The 19,739-nt window shown below is 40.8% G+C and overlaps 1 protein-coding gene across 1 annotated transcript in view; it reads right to left on the reverse strand.

Moving 5' to 3' along the window:
- Positions 1-19,739, reverse strand: part of LOC117555642 (calcium-binding protein 8) — a 205,643-nt gene that overhangs the window by 25,800 nt on the left and 160,104 nt on the right. The window contains exon 6 of the mRNA XM_034230579.1: positions 8,055-8,211. Within this exon, the coding sequence (XP_034086470.1) occupies positions 8,055-8,211 (157 nt within the window). The remainder of the gene's footprint in view (positions 1-8,054; positions 8,212-19,739) is intronic.

Genomic DNA, 19,739 nt, shown 5'->3' on the forward strand with positions numbered 1-19,739 from the left:
AGCCTCGTAGCGGCGCAACTGTGGCATGTTTACGGCCCCTACACACACGGCGGCGGGCTTGTCTGAAGCTCGACCAACAACCAATTACATGAATATCCCGCCCCGGACACACAAGCACGCGGTTTGATTGGCTAGAGCTTGTACTGGCATATGATTTGATTGTCACAATGCAGTTTGGCAAAGCGTGAAGTCACTCCATTCAAAGTGAATGGAGTGAAGTTACGGCCCCTACACATGGCGGCGTGCGTTGACGCTTCTGCCCAATCACTTGAAAATGGAGTCACAGGTGAAAATATTTTATTTATTACAACTATATAATTATTTTGTGTCCCTTTGACACTTTGACATGTTTACTCAGATTTAGCATGTTATGTTTCTGTTTATCTCTGCTGCCTTCAGTCCACATATACATTGTACTGTGAATTAAATTGTCATTTTATATTTTGGCAGAGTTTCACAGGATAACAAACCTCAACCTGAAGAACCACTTCTATGCAGAGTTGGATAGACATGTCCTCCATCTTCAGAGCCTGTTCAGGAAGAAGGCGGCAAGCAAGGAAAGGAAACTGAACTTCTGGATCAGCTATTCGCCTCCTATGACCTCCAGGTGAGTCGGTTATGCCTCTTGGTGTTTTATTCTCATACTAGAGTGGATTATCTTTGTCAAAATGTTAATCTCTTCAGTCATGGAAGAGCCCTTTCTTGTGATATCAATTGTTGTGTGGTTATACTGTTTAGCATCCAAAGTAAAACAAATATATGTTCTCACACTCAAGGAGCAAGGTGACGTCCATGTCCTCCGTGCTGCTGTCCTCCGTGCTCTGCCTGAATATCTGCATGAAGATGACTCCACGTTTCCGAGGCTGTGGCATGTAAGTCAGCATAATAACTGTTTTGAATGTATGTGACAGATCATCCACAAATATAGTTTATCTTGTTACATTGTTTCAGGAGCTCTATCGCAGGTAGACAATTATTTGAATTTTTATAGTGAAAAAATTATAATAAATGATAGATTTAGTTTGAAAAAGTATGAACTGTCCTGGTGTCATCGAAGCTTGATTCTGTCACTCAGGTGTTGTTAATTAAACATTATCTCTTGTTTTGCTCACATCCCATTCAGGTTCTAGTTCCAAGATTTGAATATTGCCATAAGAATTGTAATTATTGTAAGGTACACAATGGACATGTTGAACATAATCTCCCTTTACTTCAACACTTCAGAGGTGTTGAATATGATTTCTACTTAAGGATTTATTTGAAATTAAGCGTGTATAAAATGGGCTCAGGTGATTTAATAAAATACACAATCAAGAGAGGGCTTTCTTTCCTGCAGCATCAGTGTTCAATACAAAATAATCTCTAGTGTTCCCCATATGTTTTTGTATGTGTAGTAGGGAGAGATTATACTGTAAATATATATTCAGTTGCCAGTTTATTAGGTACAACTAGCTAATAGTAACAGTCTAATACAGTGATAAAATAAATCTTACCCTTATGAAGGTTATACATGTTTTTTTGTTGAAAGCATTTATGTCAACTGATTGGTTATTTTGGTAGGCTGACGTTTCTGGTGCTGTAACAATATGTTGTGCAATGCTAATAGGCGTTTCCTTAAACCCACATTATGCACAAAACATACGGTTATTTGATGTGATATGTCACTGATGTATTTTTCAGAAAACACATTTCTGAGAGAGGCAAGGCAATTTGGGTAACGTTTATCTGTTCTTGTCATCAGGTGGAGCAGTCTGATGATCCAGACACAGAGGGCATCGCGGTCGGACTTCTCATGATCAGTGCCAGGTCAACAGACACCACGCTCTTCTGCCCAGAGAGGATCGCTGTTGTCATTGAGGGTAACGGAGTTATGGAACTCCCCACACTGGCTGACGCATTCATCCTGCTTTTTGCACTGACCTTTGCCCTGCATCTGAGCTACCCAAAAGACTTGGCCAACACTTTCGACTTCACCCAGAAAGTGTTGATGAGGGGAACTTGAAGCCCTTGAAGCCCAGGGTGTTGAGCCTGAAAAAGCTTTTGGCAGTTTAATCCAACCAACAAAGTTGCACTTTAACAATCACACACACACACTGTTCTCCTCTGTTTACACCCTGCTTTACATCTGTGTTCTGTTGTGTTCATTGACAGATTTGTTACTGTTCAGCCTCAAGTTGAAGGACTGTTCGTAGATGTTGTTTTATACTTTTATATGTATTGGGTCTTTATGGTCCATGTGTTAAATTAATACGCAGAACTGTTCCTGAAAATTGTGTTCACTCATAAGTGATGGTTAAAATACACACAGATATTTCTCAAGGCCCTAGCACTGTTTTTAAGGTGTTTTTATTTATTTAAGAGTTAAATATATTGAATTTGTATTGTGCTAAAATGCATTGTTCTTTTATAGTGGAAATGGAATGTTGGCGATTTGCCAAAGCTGTTCAAATTATCAATAAATGCATTTTTATATATATATTACATTACATTACATTGCATTTAGCTGACGCTTTTATCCAAAGCGACTTACAATAAGTACATTCGACCAGGAAGACACAACCTTGAAGAAAACAGAATCATATAAGTACATCAGGCTTCATAGAGCAAAAACATTTCAAGTGCTACTCAACTGGCTTTAGGTAAGCCAGTCCTTTATTAGTATAAAAGTGCTTCGTTAATAGTTCTAACGCTCGAAGTGGAGTCGAAAGAGATGAGTTTTCAGTTTGCGCCGGAAGATGTGCAAGCTATCTGCCGTCCTGATGTCAATGGGGAGCTCATTCCACCATCTTGGAGCCAGGACAGCAAACCCACGTGTTTTCGCCGATGGGAACTTGGGTCCCTCTCGCAGCGAGGGCGCAACGAGTCGTTTGGCTGATGCAGAGCGTAGTGCACGCGCTGGAGTGTACGGTTTAACCATGTCCTGGATGTAGGAAGGGCCAGATCCATTCGCAGCATGGTAAGCAAGTACCAGTGTCTTGAAGTGGATTCTAGCAGTTACCGGAAGCCAGTGAAGGGAGCGGAGGAGCGGAGTGGTGTGGGAGAATTTAGGAAGGTTGAAGACCAGACGAGCCGCTGCATTCTGGATGAGCTGCAGAGTGTGTTTGGAGATAATTCATTACACTATTATACATTATTATTATTATATTCTATTTAGCCCAACAATATAGTTAATTTCAATCACTAGCTTGGGTCAAATAAACAACTCAATGTATGGTTTATATTTATTTAACCCAGTGATGTAGTTAATTTCAATCACTAGCTTGGGTCAAATAAACAACCCCGCACATGGGTTAAAATGATCCAGCCCAGCATATGGGTTAAGACAACCCAGCGTGTGTTCTGTCCTATAGTGACTCAGCAGTTGGGTTATGATTGGGTTATTTTTTAACCCAGTAGTTTTAAGAGTGTACTAATTAACAACCTCTCCTGCTATAGATGATGTTGCTGCACTGAGACGAGCAAAAGCAATACTGTATTGTTATGTGCATATAGGTCAACAAATGCTTAACCTATGCAGGAGGATATAAAAAAAAGCATGCACAAAAACAACATATTGCTAAGATAGGGGCCCTAATGTATGCTTCGGTAATGGCAGCTGTGACATTCATGGATCAAAGTCCACACCAGGTGCTCCCTGGACAGCTGCTCCTCCAGCATGTGTGCAATCTGTTCACTGATGAATCTGTGCCTGGTGAACTTCTCTGGATCAGTGCTTACAGTCTTAATGCAGTTGTTTTTCAGCTCCACACCATTATTGACTCCAGTGAGAGGTGAAGCAGAGGGAAATCAAGGGGCCTTGTATGCTAACACACCAGTAAGCTAAAGCTGTAGGCACCAGAGTAGCATGATGAATTGTGCTAAGCATTAAATGGACTGTGACACAACATATTGATTCCTCCATGACTAAGCACATTTGGGTGTCCCTGTGTGGCAGGTGGACCTTGAGTCTGAGGGATGTGATAACTCTGTGTGATGCTGCGGTGCTCAGTCTTCATGATAAACACAACAGCAACATCATGCTGTCATCACTCCACAACAGTTTTAAGACCCTTATTAAGTATGTGTGCATTCTCAGTGTCAGCCAAGTCCTTTCCTTCCAGGACAGCACAGATTTACAGGCAGGTAGAGTTTGACAAAAGGGCCATTAAAGGTTGTTTGGACTGAATATCTACTTTTCTAACAGAATAAATATACAGCATATTGGAGGAAAAGAACACGTTCAACGGAATTTCCCCAATTCATTATTAATAGTCTTCTAAAAACTTCTGACAAGGACGGATAACAAAGTAGTTTTGAAACCTGCATGACCATGCTGCCTTCAGGGTATGTGGGAAGAGAGAATGTCATGACTCAGCCACATTCATGGACAAAATGCATTATTTAGGCTGCATTCAGATTATCAGTCCAGGTACAGACACATTGAAATGCGTCAACTAAGACTTTTTCAGAATAATATTTCTATTAGCACATTTGTTTCAACAATGCATTACATGGTTCTGAAAAGTAAACAAAAAATAAGCTTGGGCTAAAGGATCCAGACTGATTTCCACATTATTGAAATCTCCTTAATGATCAATCTGCTTGACAAGGAGGCATCCAATGGGGGATCATTAACAGACGACAGAAAGAAGAGGGGCAGCGTTGTGAAGTGGCAGGGAGAGTTAATGTATGAAGGTGGTGAGGTTTTCTGTACGCATCTCTTGGCTGTTGCTTAAAGCAACAAGCATCTGCTCAGTTTCTGCCGAACAGATGCTTGTTAACACTGTGTCCTGCACATATGCTGTTAATACAGAACTGCCTGGACTGCATACTGAGCACAGTGACACATCGCTTCCTATGAGGTTTTATTTTCTTAACAACTTTAAACGTTTTATGTACATTTAAATGCTAAAGTCTTGGGTTGTGGTCTAATAGTCTGTTTTTCTTAGGAAGGTTCCTATCATGGTGAAATGACCCGGAAGTACCTAAGTATCAACCATGATGAGAGCTGTTTGAATCCTCTGATGATAGGAAAGCAGCTTTGACTTCTTCCAGTCAAAACTTCCAGTGGATCCTCTTTTACAAAAGGAAAGGACATAATGTCGTCCCACAATTCCTTGCGGCCAGAACATTTGAAGTCCCACGGAATTAACGGAAATAACCAATCATCATTGACAAACGCAGATCATGTGAGTTACTTACTTACTAATCTTCCAACAATATATTAGAGCAAAAGGCAAACTATGAACGTTATGATAGTAAAAGTAAAATCATCAAATAAAGACTACAGAAAATAGAAGTTACCCCACACTGTGACTTCGCACAGTGTAATCGTAACCCTGTTCTTAATCCTGTTCTTAATCCTCTGTCACATTTTTCATTTATCCTGTGACCAGTGGCGTCGCCTGGCCTGGACAATTCTCCCTCAATAATATATAATACATTAACCGTGCTTTACCTGAACCTCATCATGACACTGGAGAGGACGGCAGGATTGTAATTTCCCGTGTTCAGTGAATGCAATTATTATGTAAAAGATTATTTCCAAGGCACACCTTCATATGATCATTATAGTTATAAATAAAATAAGAGAATAAATGAAAAACAGTTATGATATACTATATGACAGTAAAACAAGAATACAGTTTAAAAGGGGAGTGATTTGTAAAATATCCATAAAGAAAAAGTAAATCTGTTTACAGTTCTGTTTCAAATGGATGTTGAGAGATGTATCCATAGATCTCTTCATGTTGCTCTCAAAGTGCACCAGATTGATGCTTTTAACTTCAATATTTAAAAATTGAAGTGAACCCTACATGTTTGAGCACCCTCTATGAAACGTCAAGCTACCCCACAGCACCCCCAAAGGAAAATCTCTGGCGCCGCCACTGTGGGCTAAGCCCAGAATGTTTCCAGGTCCAGGAAAAACCCCTGCCTGTGACGTTTATTGTGGAGGTAAAGGATAAGTGGTTAGGAAAAGACATAGGACCTGATTTTTGACAATTCGATTGTAGCTCTGTTCTCTAACAATTTCTTTGAATTTAGTTCTGTAAAGGCCCCAAAGTACATAACTCACAAGGCTGACTCAGTTAATCTGAATTCTACACTGTAAAATATTACCATGATTTCACAATATTTAGCTGTAATATTTTACAATAAATTACTGTTTTACCACTTTACAGTCTTTACCTGTAATGTTCACAATATAACACTGTAATTTAGAATTTCACAGTGAAATCAATACAGGCACAGTTAATTACTGTGAATGTACAGGATAAATGATTACCAGGATTTCACAACATGTTACTGTATTATTTCATAGTAAAATACTGTATTCAGACCATCCTCTGTGATAACACAACAAATTAAGTGATTTTCTTGCTTTTATCACTCTTGCTTGGCTTTAAATACTAATTTCTTTCTTTGGTGCAGGTTTTACTTAAATTGAAAGGGGCACCGCTGCATCTAATAATAATAATAATGCATTACATTTTTTATTAGAGCGCTTTTACAGGTGCTCAAAGCGCTTTACAAGTACACATTACACATATTAGACATGTAAGAGTCATTACTGCGGACATTACCCACAGGAGCAAATGCGGGTAAAGTGTCTTGCCCAAGGACACAACGGCCTGACGCAGTGGCGGCGGAGGCGGGATTCGAACTGGAGTTCACCAACGCCCCTTGATCTGCCTTCAAATAAACGATGCAACATATAAATCGATGTAACATTTAAATTGTTGTCTTGGCGTAGTGTTTTCAGGTGCATCCTGGGCATTAATCCTGAGACGGACTCGAAAGCCAAAAAGAGGCATGGCAATTTAAACCCCCATGTCAGCACATTCTTCAGAAAAATGGTTGACTTTGAGTGGATGTCTGTGTAGACATGTGTTAAGTGCTCCCCTCCTTGTTTTCTGTCTCCCTGGCTCCGCCTCTGCACAGGTGCACCTGGTCTGCCCCTGGCTCCACCTCTGCCCAGGTGCACCTGGTCTGCCCCTGGCTCCGCCTCTGCCCAGGTGTTCCAAATTCCACTCAGCCGTGTGTATATATAAAGAGAAGCTGGAGGAGAAGGATGTCTCGCCTATCCTAACGCCGGAGACACTGTCCTTAGAATACCTCTTTGCCATTCTGAGCTGTAGGCCATATTTTTGCAGATGTGTTTATGTTTAGCCTGGAGGACTTGGTAGTCCAGTTTTCGTGGCTTTATTTTGTTTCCCATAGGATTTATATTTGATTTTTGGTTAGGCGGGGGAGTTCTGGGTCCTACGGCCCGTGATGTGGCTGGCTCGGGTTCCCTCCTTCTGTTTGTTCCTTTTGGCCAGTCCTCCAGACCTCTTTTTGTTTCGCTTGTGTGAGCAAACGGCTGATTATCAATAAATGCTCGTTACCAAGTACCGGTTATTGGGTGTATTCTTTCATGTTGCGGGTCTCAGCACAAGCCACTACCGCAGAGTAGAGGTTGGGGCCGTAACAACATTTCCAAGACACTGTGAAATGTACTTTGCACTTCAATGGAGTAATACAAAGTTAAAATGGGCATTTTCTTTGTTTTTCTTTGTTGATTGAGCTGATTGAATTGTGTAGTTATGGTACAATCCCAGTCAAATTTACAATATATTATCGTATTATTTAGATTTGTATATTTACAGTAAATTACTGGCTACTGTGTTGCATTACTTCTACAGTAATAGTGTGAACATACAGTACAGGTAATTACTGTAATTTATGTACAGCAAGGTACCATAATACCACAGCTCTGTACTGCTATATCACAGTAATTCCATGGGCATGGCAACTGTAAAGTCACAGTATTTAGTTGTACTTTTATTCTAATTAACTGTAAAATATATACAGTAAATTACTGTGAAATATTTAGTCAATTACTGTGAAATTCATGCAACTAGTAGCCAGTAATTTACTGTAATTTTACAGCCAAACATGTTACAGTGTAGTATTTAGTAGTAAGTATGAAAACAAAAATATTCTCCCATGAAACTCGAATAGAATACATTTCCCATTTTTTATGAGACAGCTCAAACTCTTCCTGACAGCATGAATTACTTTCATGCGCTCACCTCCCTCAAACTCTGTCTGACAGTTGCCAGAGTTTTCCTTCAGGCTCTCTTCCTCGTTGATGATGATGTTCTCGATGTCCTTCATGGTCAGATGGTCGCGGAAGGCGTAGAACAGGATGTGTTTCAGCTCCTCCAGGGTGATCTTCTGCATGTCGAACTGCAGGGGAGAGATGAGAGCCGGGGATTAAAAAATGGACGGACTATTTTATTTTCACATTTAGGCGGCCCTATCATGCTCATTCAGGTTTTTATTTGAAAAGTCTTTCCACATGTTTCCATCCTTTAATGCTCATGGGCTTAACAGTGGTCTTCTAAATGATGGCCGTCCTGTTGAAAGCTTCCTCTGGAAGGTCGATCCTAACGTTTTGCTTTTTTTTGGTCGATTTGGTTGCCATATTTTGGTGTTGTGGTATGCAAATTATATTATTATTCACTTAGTATTAAGTTAAAGTAGAGTTACAGGCTTTGAGAATATTAAAACATTACAGCCTGTCCTCCTACAAAAAACGACCATATAGGCCGATTGTTCAAGCCCTTATTACGACCCAGAGACACGTTTTAAAGTGTATGTTGTTTCCAACCCTGTCTCCTAAAAATTACGTTCCCACAGAACCAAACTGCATTCTCAATTACGTTTATTTAGAAACGTATTTTCTCCCACGTTACGTTAGTTATGAACGTATCTTAAATACGTTTATTTTCTACATATCTTTGCCATTTATTGTCTTGCTTATAATAATGATAATAGTCATTTATAAATATCATTTTAGAGCACACATTTGAAATCGACAATCGGGCTCGATATATTGTTAAATTAAAATCAGTAGGCGAGGCTGTAATTTCGCCAGCTTTTACTCTCATGAGCGAGGCAGAAAATAATAGTTTTAACATTCCAAAACGCTGCTGTGTCGTTTATTGCACCTCAAACATTCAAACAAATCCAGAGTTACGTGTTTCTGTACTTCCTCTAAGAAGAAAGGACAGTAACAGAAGAACGTTTGTTTCCCCAAAAGTGGGCGGGACTGTAAAGTGACATAGATTGTACTCTAATCTATTATTCAAAACCATTCTATTTATTCTAACGTAAATTACAGGCCAGTGTTTTATCTTTTTATTTATTTGTTTTTACTTTAAATCGTATAATGTCGGACTTTTTTTGCCGTCTGTGAGGAAAATAAATGGGGCTTAGAGCCTCAAAATACTGAAATCTGTATTTTTTTAAATCTTTTTTTCCTTCTAATTTGTTATTCTTTTCTAAATAACACGCTGTTATTTACTCAACAATAACACACAATTATCCTTGTTTTTATTTATTCGTTTAATTCTATAATCTTGGGCTTTTTAGCCGTAAATAAAGTCACCGGAAACAGACCGGACATTTTGAGCAATACACACAACAAACCCACTGAACTGATTACCCAAGATCCTCAGCTTGAAGCTCGTTGATTGGATGTTTTAGCCGCAATGCACGCTGGGATGTGGTGTTAATAAGATATGATATCCGGAAAAAAAATCTGAGTTTAGGATGGCCGAAGACACTACCCATAATCCCCAGCTATCGTTTGGGACTACAGTCCCATTGACAAACCCCGTGATTAATCTTCAAGCTCTGGGATTGGATGTTGGAGTGGCAGTGCGCCAAGGTTACGCCGAGCGTCAAGCTTTTTGAAATGGAACGAAACCACGGCAGACTATTCAAAACTGGACTCGAACGCCCCCCGAGAACTACACATGCTGGCTATTGTGTTTCGCAACATGTTCTCTATGGCACGTCTACTGGGAATTGTAGTTTTAAAAGACGTTTTCGTTTTTCCCAAAATTAGAAGTTGACAGTATTAAACTGTGTACAGCCCTGGAGGTTTAGGCGATAGGAAACACATTGGTGTGTACACATTTAAAACATGTAATTACTACATGGGTGAAAATCGCTTGTATCCATAATGGGCAGCATTAATATATACCCACATATATTGGGTACAGCTCATTGTTACTTTGTAATTCTACTCCACTACAATTCAGAGGTTAACCTGGTATTTTTACTCCACTACATTTATTTTAGTTACTTTGCAGATTCTGATTAATGATGTGAAATATAAACAACCCTTAAATCAGACTTTAGTTACACCTGAGTAAAATTCAGGTAAGGTGATTGTCAAGTGCCAACAATCAGGAGAGATATTTGATAGTTGGTGCTTGAGAAGACTAAACATTTATCTGCAGATCTCTATAAAGTATATTAATTACTCGTTATTCTCTTCTAATAGTTCATTAAAAAAAACTGTATATAATGGCTATTTTGCACATCCCTTTCAAGATTTCAAGATTTTCAAAGGTTTATTGACATATCATATACACAACTATGGTGTAGTTATGCAATGAATGAAAAACTTGGGTCACAGGTTCCTCAACAGTGCATTACAAGACATCTATCAATGTGTGTATACCTCCACCATTAAACTGTCATATTCTGCACATTTCTTATACTATCTACATACATAAGAGTATCATTAATGTGTATAATATCAGTTAAAATAAGTGCTTCAACATAGTTAACATTGCAGGAAAGCAATATATTAGACGTTAAGTACTTTGTCAGGCTTAATATTTATCTGTAGATAGATACCCCCAAAGCTTTTTTCTTATTTGAAAGAAGACCTTAACCTAAAGTATTCTTTAATGTGTTAATAAAGGTTAATTAGTTTGTCTGTTTTGCACATCCTCATATTAATATCTTTGTACATCCGGCACTAAACTGTTTTATTGTAGAGATCACTTACAGTATCTTCTTGATTTTTTATATTCTATATTTCTATCATTGACCTTCTACTTTCCCCCTATGAAAGTATGTACTCTTAATAACTTTTTCATCAAATAACATTATTCAACAAAAATAACATTATTAAACAAAAATAATTCAATAACGTGCTTTAACCACTGTTAAAGTGCACACAAGGTACACACAGCATACTAATAATAACTTTGTATTATTAGTGTAGGACACTTATGTATGTATAACATCTGAAGATGTGTAGTTTTATTCATGTTTTTACATAATTTTACAGGATATTGCTATAGCCTACTATTTCTCATGTTTTACTTCTACACATTAATATCTGACGGACCACTATTGCGGTAAGCATGTTGTAACTTCCGGTTGTTGTTGTCATCTCTGGGTATCCCGTGTGCCTGTTCTGTTGCTGATAGCTTATTATCTTAATTTAATCGATCGTTTTAAAACTCTTGATCACGGCAACTGCCTGACGTTGTAATCACACGTTACTACAGCTTAAGCACTCACAACTCTCCTTCTCTTAGCGACTGTAACTCCACAGTTGCCTACACTCTTTTCGGGTTTGCTAACGGTAGCTACTTTAGCTTGATAGCTAGTAGGGCTGTAGCGATACACTAATCTCACGATACGATACGATACACAATATTCAGCTCACAATACGATATATATCACGATATTCAGCCAACAATACGATTCGATATAATTCGATACACTTATATCATTTTCTGAAAGATTTTAAAGGGACAGTGTGATTTTGGTGACATCTTGTGAGTGTTCCATTGACTTGGATTGAATTAATTCAACTGAAAACTGAAAGCATCAATTATACAATATGGCTCTGACAGAGAGTCTACAGCTTGCAAGTGCTGGACAAAATGAATCAAAAGATGTGGTGAGAAAATTAGTTTCATTTATTGAAACAGTGCAAACTGTAGCTGACAAGCCTTTGAAACGTAAGTACATAAAGTGCAGTATCACAATGGAGAATGGAGAATTAAAAGGTGCAGCAGGTGGCGGAACACGGGGGATTTGAATGGGACTTGTTAGAAATTAAAATCAATGTTTTGATGGCATAAAGTACCTTAAACATACCGTCAGTTTAAATGCTGTTTTATACTGAAAAAACAGAAGTTCTTGTGCACAACCAGTTGTTAAGCTTTTATTCTGAAAATCCTTCATCTCCGGTTAGCATTTAGCATGTGGCTAATATACCATTTACTATAGAGGTGAATTTAGTAGCGATATGACAAGGAGTGTTGCACACCGAAACCTACTGATTTCAACACTACAACTATAGACGTCGAGATATTATTATTGCTGAATATTAAATGAAGGTACAGTTTATTTGAATACGTTTGTTTACAGACGTGGGTAGCATGAGACAACATCCGTAACTACGGGAAATTATACCAGCCGTGAGGTATTTTTGGAGTATTGATTACAGCGTTTAAAATGTATTAAATGAAAAGTCATGCTCCCCCGGAAGAACATTTTGAATATTCCATATTTTAAAGCATCAATCTGATGCATTTTGAGATGCATTTTTTTGCCAACCTGGGGAGAGCTGGAGAAACTTAACTTCAGCCATGAGTCAAACATATTATGGCCTCCTTACTAAGTATTATCAGGGATGCAAACTCATCAGGTATGGAAAAGGTGACAAGGACCCGAGCCCCCCGACCCCACGGAATATCGGCTTTAAAATGAGGAATAACAGAGGATTTTAGCAGTCAGAACAACTAAAGCAGCAGTGTTAATAATAACAGAAACGCTAAAGAGTCACATCTAATAGAAATATATAAAAGCATTTATTTTAATCGTGTAGCAGTCAGTTTATAATTTTGGCAGCACTGTTGAGCATTTTGAAAATCTATTGTCATGCCTCTCTGCAAGGCTTAGTCTTTCTATCTTTATGGCATCTGGTGTAAAGTAACAAAATTCATAAACTCAAGTACTATACTTGGGTACAATTTTGAGATACTTGTACTTTATTTAAGTATTTCAATGTTTTGCTACTTTGTTCTTCTTCTCCTCTACAGTTCAGAGGTAAATGGTGTACTTTGACTCCACTACATGTATTAATACTAGGGCCGGGACTTTAACGCGTTAATTAAGATGAATTAATTACACAAAAATTAACGCGTTAAAAAAATTAACGCATTTTAATCGCACTTATTTTTGCACCGCGGAACGTTTCTCACTGGATGAGTTTCAGGCGTACCGATTATACTGGAGCACCAACTAACGTTCATGACTTCAGACAACAACAAACCACAGTGAACAACAGTGGGAAATGTTGTTTTAAAAAACGGACGGATGGAAGCGTCGATAAGAGCACGGTTGTGTGCAAATTATGCAAAAAGGAATTCGCATATCACCGCAGCACATCAAGCCTCAAGTATCACCTCAATGCAAAACATATAGCAGCTAGCGTGGAAGCTAGCGTGGACGTTAGCCTCTTTTATCGCGTTCACACCAAAAAGAGCCGGTACTAAAATTAGTTCACCCCACGAAAGTCCCTGCTAGAGAGCAGGGACTTTCGTACGGCTCTCTTGTGAGAAGATAGCTATATGTCTGATTGGCTGGGCGGATTGCAAACCACGCCCCGTAAAACTCCCAAAAAGTTTTGTGAAGCCGCCATTGTCGCCATATCCTCGCATTAGCATTATTAGCATTAGCCCAGCGCAGAAATGCAGAGAGACTAACTTATGGCAACACAAAATAAAACATGGGAGCGGTGGAGATGAGGAGGTGTCGGCGTTCTGGCGATTTACTCGGAAGGCTTCAGTAGAAGCTGCTGGGACTCCCAGCAGCTTCTACTGAAGACAGTCCCCAACTCCGGGGACTTTGGGCGGCAGTATACGCCGTGAAGTGGTTTGCGGCCTGCCAGTAAACCCAAAGCAGAAGAAGAAGAAGTGACGTCAGCGGCTTCATTTGCCTAATCTACCCCCAGGTTCAAAGAGTTCTCATGAACCTTTGTGGGAAAAGTACTGCGGTGTGAATGCGCCTAATGGTATACTAAAATCCATGTGAAAAAAATTGCTTCTCACTGTTCTCAGGTCAAATATTTATATGTGATTAAAAATGCGATTAATTTCGATTAATTAATTACAAAGCCTCTAATTAATTAGATTAATTTTTTTAATCGAGTCCCGGCCCTAATTAATACCTTTAGTTACTTTACAGATGTGGATGAATGATGTGAAATCTAATCAAGTGTTGAATCAGACTTTAGTTCCACCTGGAGTAAATCCACAAGCTACCCTGCAGTATACAAAGTCATTCAAACTAGCTGCACCTTTACCAGCTTTGAGAACACTTTCATGATCAATCATTATAAAACATATCATATATATTATTCTGAAATGGACCAATCTGCACAACGACTACTTTTACTGTCGCTACTTTCACTATATTTTGATGAGAATACTTTTCTACTTTTACTTGAGGAACATTTTGAATGCAGTACTTTTACTAACAGAGTATTCCTACACTCTGGTACTTCTACTTTTACTTAAGTACAAGACCTGAGTACTTCTACTTTTACTCAAGTACAAGATCTGAGTATTTCTGCTTTTAATCAAGTACAAGATCTGAGTACTTCTACTTTTAATCAAGTACAAGATCTGAGTACTTCTACTTGTACTCAAGTACAAGATCTGAGTATCTCGGCTTTTAATCAAGTACAAGATCTGAGTACTTCTACTTTTACTCTAGTACAAGATCTGAGTGCTTCTACTTTTACTCAAGTACAAGATCTATACTTATACCACCTCCGTTTATAGCCTATGAAAAAAAAACTATTAGAAAACGAAGGCTAAAGCTAACGTTAGCAGATAGTGACAATATATGCTAGCTAGCTAGCTCAACGATAATATTGCGACAGAAAAACTTTTCAGTGCACATCACGCTCTGCGCTCCGACAGGGAGCTCTGCTCTGAACACCTGAACCGCCCGTTCTAACAGCTGTTCACCAGCGGTCCAGTCTGTACCACAGTGACTCCGGACCGCACAGTTAATATTAACGAACGCACCCGTAGGTAATGTGGCTTCTGAAGCTAGACCATCATTGCGGAGCAGCAGAGCCGACAGGCAGGAAGACTCGAGCACACAGCTCGCGTTGCATTATAATATATAAAAAAACAACACCATGCGTGTCATGACGGCACATAACAGCTCGCGGCCGCAGATTACTCCGGGTCCCAGACCCCCCATACCCCAAAAATATTTTTATTGCAGATCTACATGAATCACACAAACGACCTATTTTGGATTCAAAACGGCGAATTTCGCCGAAAGGTGAGTGATTTTCATGCCTGTCTGTTATGCGCAACAACGAACATTGGAGACGTGGAGGGCCGGCCCCCAGCAGCGCCAACCGGCACACAGGGAGGAGCCAGCAGAGGATATTTAACAGCTGGAAAGGTGGAGCTCGCTCTCTTCCCTTCACTCAGCTGTTTTTCTGACTGAACCATCTTCTGCTTGTAACATTACCGCGCTTTTTATTAATTAAAGTATACATTTGAACCTTCTCAGAGACTCAATTATTCTCCTTTTTAAAGCTTCTCTCCTGGATGCGACAATAACGAACACAGTTATCAGACTTAATGTATCGATACCCGTGGCTGAAATATCGATACTTTCTCGGAAAACTAAATATCGATATATATCGCAGGATCGATTAAATTGCACAGCCCTAATAGCTAGCCATGGCTCTTTCCACACCCTCGGGTGTTATTTCCTGCTCTAACTGTCTCATGTTTGGTTACTTCCCTACCTCCTTTACTGGTACCGATACATGTGTTAAATGTAGTATAGTTGTTAGGTTGGAGGCGGGAATCATAGCCATAGAAGCCCGGCTCTGCATCTTAGAAAGTAACTCAGCTACAGTAAAGCCCATGTTAGTCGGTACGGACCGGCAAAAGGTAGCTCCTCTTAGCCGTCCCCCGGCAACTCCCGAGCAGCAGGGAGACTGGGTGACTGTTCAGAAGGGGCATAACGCGAAACCCGCAGGTCCCCACCAACCCGTTCACGTATCTAACAGATATTCCCCACTCAGCGAGACACCCGCTGAGAAGCCAACTCTGGTTATTGGTAGCTCTATTATGAGACACGTGAATTTAGAGACCGAAGCCTCCACAGTCACATTCCGGGGGCCAGAGCGGGCGACGTTGAGGCGCATCTTAAACTGCTGGCTAAAAATAAACGTAAATACAGTAGGATTGTTATTCACGTCGGTGGTAATGATGTTCGTTTACGCCAATCAGAATGCACCAAACTTAATGTGGAGTCGGTGTGTAGTTATGCTAAAACAATGTCGGACACCGTAATCTTCTCTGGTCCCCTCCCCAATCTGATCAATGATGACATGTATAGCCGCATGTCATCATTTCAGCGCTGGTTGTCTTGGTGGTGCCCAGCAAACAATGTGGGCTTCGTAAATAATTGGACAGCCTTCTGGGGGAAACCTGGTCTGATTAAGAGGGACGGCATTCATCCTACTTTGGAAGGTGCAGATCTCATTTCGGCAAACATTTCAGGGCTTTGTGGACGTAATCTATGACAAACTGGAGTTGAGACCAGGAGGCGGAGTCGCAGTCTTACACACTTCTCTGCGCTCTCTCCTAGGCAGTCATCCATAGGAATCCCGAACCCAATAAAATACATTACATTACATTACATTACATTACATTGCATTTAGCTGACGCTTTTGTCCAAAGCGACTTACAATAAGTACATTCGACCAGGAAGACACAACCTTGAAGAAAACAGAATCATATAAGTATATCAGGTTTCATAGAGCCAAACATTTCAAGTGCTACTCAACTGGCTTTAGGTAATCCAGTCCTTTATTAGTATAAAAGTGCTTCGTTAATCGTTCTAACGCTCGAAGTGGAGTCGAAAGAGATGAGTTTTCAGTTTGCGCCGGAAGATGTGCAAGCTATCTGCCGTCCTGATGTCAATGGGGAGCTCATTCCACCATCTTGGAGCCAGGATAGCAAACCCACGTGTTTTCGCCGATGGGAACTTGGGTCCCCCTCGCAGCGAGGGCGCAACGAGTCGTTTGGCTGATGCAGAGCGTAGTGCACGCGCTGGGGTGTACGGTTTAACCATGTCCTGGATGTAGGAAGGGCCAGATCCATTCGCAGCACGGTAAGCAAGTACCAGTGTCTTGAAGTGGATTCTAGCAGTTACCGGAAGCCAGTGAAGGGAGCGGAGGAGCGGAGTGGTGTGGGAGAATTTAGGAAGGTTGAAAACCAGACGAGCCACTGCATTCTGGATGAGCTGCAGAGGTCGGATGGCACATGCAGGTAGACCAGCCAGGAGGGAGTTGCAGTAGTCTAGGCGTGAGATGACGAGAGCCTGGACCAGAACCTGAGTCGCTTTCTGAGTCAGCTGGGGACATATCTTCCTGATGTTGTAAAGCGTGTATCTGCAGCAGCGGGTTGTAGCAGCGATGTTTGCAGTGAAGGACAGGTTGTTATCTAGGGTCACACCCAGATTCCTTGCAGTCTGAGTCGGGGAAACAACTGAGGTGCCGATGTTGATTGTCAGGTCAAGAGTTGGACAATCTTTTCCCGGGAGGAAGAGCAGCTCAGTCTTGTCAAGGTTGAGCTTGAGGTGGTGAGCAGACATCCACTGAGAGATGTCAGCCAGACAAGCAGAGATGCGCGCGACGACCTGGGTCTCTGAGCGGGGAAAGGACAGAATTAATTGGGTGTCGTCAGCGTAGCAGTGGTAAGAAAAACCATGCGGGCTAATGACTGATCCGAGCGAGTTTGTGTACAAGGAGAAGAGGAGGGGACCAAGAACAGAGCCCTGAGGGACCCCCGTAGTTAATTGACAAGGGTCGGACTCAGACCCTCTCCAAGTCACCCTGTAGGTACGGTCTTTCAGGTATGAGGTGAGGAGGGAAAGTGCAGAGCCTGAAACTCCAAGTTTTTGGAGAGTGCGAAGGAGGATCTGATGATTCACCGTGTCGAATGCAGCAGACAGGTCCAACAGGATGATGACAGAGGAGAGGGATGCAGTTTTGGCAGTGTGCAGTTCCTCCGTGACAGCAATGAGAGCAGTTTCTGTGGAGTGACCTGCCTTGAAACCAGACTGGTGCGGATCCAGAAGGTTGTTCTGATTGAGATAACAGGAGAGTTGTTTAAAGACAGCGCGTTCAAGTGATTTAGACAGGAACGGGAGGAGAGAGACAGGCCTGTAGTTTATAACATCAGACGGGTTGAGAGTGGGTTTCTTTAGGAGAGGGTTTACTCTTGCCTCCTTGAGACTGTTTGGAAAGTGACCAGAAGTTAGAGAAGTGTTGATGAAATGGGTGAGAAACGGTAGAATATCAGGAGCGATAGTCTGAAGGAGGTTTGAAGGGATAGGGTCCAGAGGACAGGTGGTAGGGCGGGCAGAGGTAATGAGGGTAAGAACCTCACTTGGAGAGAGAGGGGAAAAGGAGGTTAGTGTGTTGGTGGAAGGAAGGTCTGGTGACCCAGCGGTGAGTAAAGGTGAGTCAGAAAAAGAAGAGCGAATATCATTAACCTTTTTTTCAAAGTGGGTAACAAAGTCGCTTGACAGAAGTGAGGAGGGGGGAGGAGCTTTTGGAGGGTCCAAGAGGGTGGAGAAGATGGAAAATAGTTTTTTAGGATTGGAATAGGAAGATTGGATCTTATCTTGAAAGAAAGTGCTTTTTGCCTGAGAGATCGAAGCAGAGAAAGAGGAGAGGAGAGCTTGATAGGTTAGGAGGTCGTCACGGTGTTTGGATTGCCACCATTTCCGCTCTGCTGCCCTAAGGATGGTTCTATTAGCACGCAGTGCATCATTTAGCCAGGGAGCCGGAGGGGACTGACGAGCCTGCCGAGATGTCAGAGGACAGAGCGAGTCCAGAGTGGATGAGAGAGTAGAGAGGAGAGTTTCTGCAGCAGAGTTTGGAGGCAGTAGTTGGAACGAATCAGAGGAAGGGAGGGCTGAGAGCACCGACGAGGCAAAGGTAGAGGGAGAGAGGGAGCGAAGGTTACGGCGGACAAGTGTAGGATGGGAAGAGATTAGTTTGTTATATTTGGAAAGGGATAGAGAGAATGAAATGAAGAAGTGATCGGATGTGTGGAGCGGGTTTACAGAGAGGTTAGAAGTAGCGCAGTTCCTTGAGAATATGAGATCAAGGACATTGCCAGCTTTATGAGTCGGTGGGGACGGAGAGAGTGAGAAAGCAAAGGCGGTTAAATACCCAATATTAACGGTGTGTGTGTCTGCCCAAGGACAATTTAAGGTAAAACCTAATAGAGGTGTCATACATAAGAACCTAATAAAAGTAAATGTAACAACTACTACAGTGCAACAAAACAGGAATATTAAATGTGGTCTCTTAAACATAAGATCTCTAGCATCTAAAGCAATATTGGTAAATGATTTAATATCAGATTATAATATTGATATATGCTGTCTCACTGAAACTTGGTTGAGACATGAAGAATATGTCAGCATAAATGAGGCCACTCCACCCAGCCATATCAATACTCATATTGCCCGAGGCACGGGCCGAGGAGGTGGAGTTGCAGCAATCTTTGACTCAAGTTTACTTATCAATACTAAACCAAAATTAAATTATACCTCCTTTGAAAGCCTCGTTTTTAGTCTTACGCATCCGACCTGGAAAACTTTGCAGCCAATCTTATTTGTTACAGTGTACCGTGCACCAGGTCCTTATTCAGAATTCTTATCAGAATTCTCTGAGTTTTTATCAACTTTGGTACTTAAAACAGATAAAGTAATTATCGTAGGTGACTTTAATATTCATGTTGACGGTGATAAAAATAGCCTTACTGTTGCATTTAACTCTATATTAGATTCTGTTGGTTTCTATCAGAGTGTAAATAAACCAACCCACTGCTATAATC

This window comes from Gymnodraco acuticeps, unplaced genomic scaffold (genome assembly GCF_902827175.1).
Source record: "Gymnodraco acuticeps unplaced genomic scaffold, fGymAcu1.1, whole genome shotgun sequence".
Taxonomy (NCBI): domain Eukaryota; kingdom Metazoa; phylum Chordata; class Actinopteri; order Perciformes; family Bathydraconidae; genus Gymnodraco; species Gymnodraco acuticeps.